Raw genomic sequence first — 3,777 nt, forward strand, 5'->3', positions numbered from 1 at the left:
GTTTCACCTGCTTCCTGGTCATTGATCTCCCATTAATCGGATGTCCCTTGGGGTTTTGACATAACCTCGCATTAATCTATGAGACAATACTAGGCAACCTAATCTGACCCAGAAATCAAAGGAAAAACTCAAATAAAAAGGATAAAACCGGATTCAAAATTGCTAGATAATTAAGCTAGCAACTTCATTAGAAAATTGTTTTGAGACGATAAAGTGAAATCATGCATTACGTCTGCGGTCTCTACTTTTCACTTTGATGGGATGTAAGGTCACGAAACAGCTAGTTTTCGTGCAAGGTCGGGACTCTTCTTGGAGCGATATATAGTAGTCGGGGGGAATTAGCAATAGCATATCCGAGATAGAAGAGGAAGACACATAAAACTCCAAATATATTTTCAGAGAAATGGCAACGGAGGGGGAAAAGGGGCAAGTAAAGCTGCTAGGTGTGACTCTGAGTCCCTTCGTGGTGCGGGTATGCATTGCTCTGGCTCTTAAAGGTATCGATTTCGAGATCATCCAAGAGCATTTCATGCACCCTAAGAGCGAGCTGCTGCTGAAATCAAACCCTGTTCACAAGAAAGTTCCAGTTCTTATCCACAATGGAAAGCCTGTTTGTGAATCCATGATTATTGTGCAATACATCGAGGAGGCATGGGGAAATAAGGGACCAAATCTTATGCCCAAAGATCCATATGAGCGAGCCATTGCTCGCTTTTGGGCTGCCTTTGTAGACGATAAGGTAATTTAATTCATTCATTAGTAATCGCCTGCATTCATATCTCATCGACCCTTTCCTTGTCTGGAATTTGTGTCTTCGAAAGTTCCACTTATGTTTTTTCTATTCCGTGACGAATATACTCATGGTTTCAATGTGTGCGTTCAGCTCCTCCCATCTATGGAAGCAGCTCTCTATGGCCCAGGCGAGCAGCTACAGAAAGCAGTGGAAGAGAGCGTTACCAACTTTCTTTTGATAGAGGAAGCTCTGCGAACCAACCACTGCTTCGCCGGAAAAGTGTATTTTGGAGGGGATGAGATCGGCTCGATTGACATCGCATTGGGTGGTTTGTCGTCGTTTATTAAAAGCGTCGAGAAGGCTACCGATAGCGTTTTAATAGACCCAGAGAAAATGCCGTTGTTGAGCGCATGGATGGATCGATTCTGTAAAATCGATGTAGTGAAAGAAGTTATGCCAGATCCGGCGGAATATATACCTGTTAGGAAAGCCAGGATGATTTCACCACCTACTGCTAATTAGGGCAAACCATGCCGGTCTTATAAGCTGAGGACAGACAGAAAGATTATATTTAAGATGAGTGCTGTTCATAGTCAGTGTCTTTTTATTCAGCTGGTCTTGAAGTATAGCTGTTTTATGTTAATTAGTGTGAATAATGTTTTGGTGAATCTCGCCGGTACTATACCTAGCATTCCTCTGTTCAATGTACATTATTTATTCGCAACAAGTTTTTGGTGAATCTCTCCGATACTGTCGCTGGTATCGCCCTGTTCAATATGCGTTGATTACGAATGTAATAGAAGATAATGAAATCCAAGTGTTTCTAGAATGTAACAAGTACATTATTTAGAGTGAAATGCAGTCCTATGTTCAATGTACATTATTTATTCGCAACAAGTTTTTGATGAATCTCGCCGATACTGTCGCTGGCATCGCCCTGTTCAGTCTCCTTTGATCACGAAATGAAATGCAAGCGTTTGTATAGAATGTAATACATAGTAAGGGGATGTAGGACATACGAAATATTAACTTTAATGTTTGATTGATTTTATTATTATTAATTTTTTGGTGGGGACATAAGATAATTAAAAATTATTATTATGTTTGAATGGATGAAATATTAACTTTAAAGTTTGATTGGATTTTTTTTTGAAAAATAATAATAATAAAATATTATTATGTTTGAATCTAACGGGATGTAAGGAATATGAAATATTAACTTTAAAGTTTGATGGGATCTTATTATTATTTTTTTGAGGGAGGATATAAGATAATGAAAAATTATTATGATGTTTGAATGGAACAAGATGTAAGGAAGATGAAATATTAATTTTATATTTTGATTGGATTTTATTAATTTTTTTTTGGATATATAAGATAATTTTTAATGTTTATCGTTTTTATAATTATTATTTTGTTTTAATAGAATTTTTTATTTTTTTTCATATTTTTTTATAATGATTATGATTTAAATTATAATTTAAGGTAATAATGGCTACTATTATATTAAATAAGAAGTTTATTATAGTCTTTTTGAGTCTTTTAAAATATATGTATGATTTTTAAGTTAAAGAAAAAAGTAAGGAGAAATTAGAATTTTATAAAAAGATATCATGATTATGATGTGATATTATGATGACGATGATGATGGTTAACGTCCACTGAGACCAAACTTTGGTCTATCGGACCTAAAGAAACGAATTATTAAATTTGATTTAAGATTTTATTCCTATGCTCAAAAAGGTTCGATAGAAGTCTCCTGAGCTCACTATGATTTTGACAACGTAAAATGCTAGGAAGGTCAGTATTGCAACAAATATTTTGAACCTAAGATCTAATGTGGTTGTATGTGGGGCACACTAAAATGAAGTGATTTTCATCCTCCATGTTCGTATTCTCACATAGATGGCAGAACCTTTCCATCCATGGTGTTTTAGGAATTGCCCAATGACCCATTTCAATATAGTAAAGGTTACAATATTTTTATGGGCCATAAACAAACATGTAGAAGAAAAACTATGTGTTGTATGTAAAATATTTGATGAATTTTCTGAGGGAAAAAAATTGAGGAAAATGTTTGAACTAAAAAATTGTAATGATGAAAAATAGACAAATATAGCTAGATTCAGCGGTAAAAAAATTGAGAAAACTGTTTGAACTAAAAAATTGTAATGATGAAAAATAGTCAAATATAGCTAGATTCAGTGGTAGACTTATAGAAGCATGATTCAATGGTAGACTTATAGAAGCATGGGTGTTTAAAATATGTAGCAATATTTGGTATTATTGAGCCAAATTATAAAAATGTAGAGTTGATAATTGAACATATTGGTAAAATTTTGTGGAAATCCTCAAATTTTGAGAGAAATATAAAGCTTAATTGGTTAAAAAAATTTAATTTGATGGGTACACACATTGAGGTAATCAATATATGCTTGAAAATGGTTAAAGAATTATGTATTTTAGAAGCTAAACCTATGAATTTCATGGCGAATAATTTTTTTTGGAATACTACTCAGTATTCACAAAATTAAAATTTTTGAGAATCGAGTATTCTATACTAATGGCATCACTTATGATGGGAAGGATCCAAGGGGATTGGAATTTTTTGAGAATTGAGTATTCTATACTAATAACATCAGTTATGATATGAAGTATCCAAGGGGAAAATATCATAGTGCTAGGAGTGGACAAGTGGATAAACTGTGGGACAATTTCTATAACGAGGATCATTTCGACATGAAAACACATTATTAATAGTTTAGCATTTCCTAACCTAAAATGAATGTGGATTGTCCACCATGACCAAGCTTACTATTGTATTTTTCATAAATAAGGTATTTTGTTAAGGATCGCGCAACTTCAATCTTAAAGTGGATCTATGTTTCAGTCCCACTATTCAGCTTTAGCCAAGCATGCTGAGAAAACTGAACACCACCTCTTTATTGAGGAGTCCCCAGTAATTGTCAAGATTGATCACTTCCATCATCTGAAATTTAACGAAGCCATTAAAATTGAAAAGCGGGTGAGCAATCTAAACAGGG

At 34.0% G+C, this 3,777-nt stretch overlaps 1 protein-coding gene across 1 annotated transcript; it reads left to right on the top strand.

Moving 5' to 3' along the window:
• The first annotated feature begins 334 nt into the window (after positions 1 to 334).
• LOC149204677 (glutathione S-transferase U15-like) lies at positions 335 to 1,578 on the top strand. Its single transcript, XM_089393348.1, has 2 exons — positions 335 to 739; positions 884 to 1,578. Exons 1-2 carry the CDS (start codon positions 404 to 406, stop codon positions 1,253 to 1,255), a joined length of 708 nt encoding a protein of 235 aa, XP_089249474.1. The 5' UTR covers positions 335 to 403; the 3' UTR covers positions 1,256 to 1,578.
• Positions 1,579 to 3,777: the final 2,199 nt, after the last annotated feature.

Source organism: Pinus tabuliformis, chromosome 1_2, assembly GCF_031772625.1.
Source record: "Pinus tabuliformis cultivar Carrire ecotype Pingquan chromosome 1_2, CPIR1, whole genome shotgun sequence".
Taxonomy (NCBI): Eukaryota; Viridiplantae; Streptophyta; class Pinopsida; order Pinales; family Pinaceae; genus Pinus; species Pinus tabuliformis.

What these genes read in the sequence shown, in the direction of transcription:
- LOC149204677 (XM_089393348.1), top strand. Translation starts at nt 404, where the DNA reads ATGGCAACGGAGGGGGAAAAGGGGCAAGTAAAGCTGCTAGGTGTGACT. An exon ending in CTGCCTTTGTAGACGATAAG is followed by an intron (nt 740 to 883) that starts GTAATTTAATTC and finishes GTGTGCGTTCAG; the next exon opens with CTCCTCCCATCTATGGAAGC.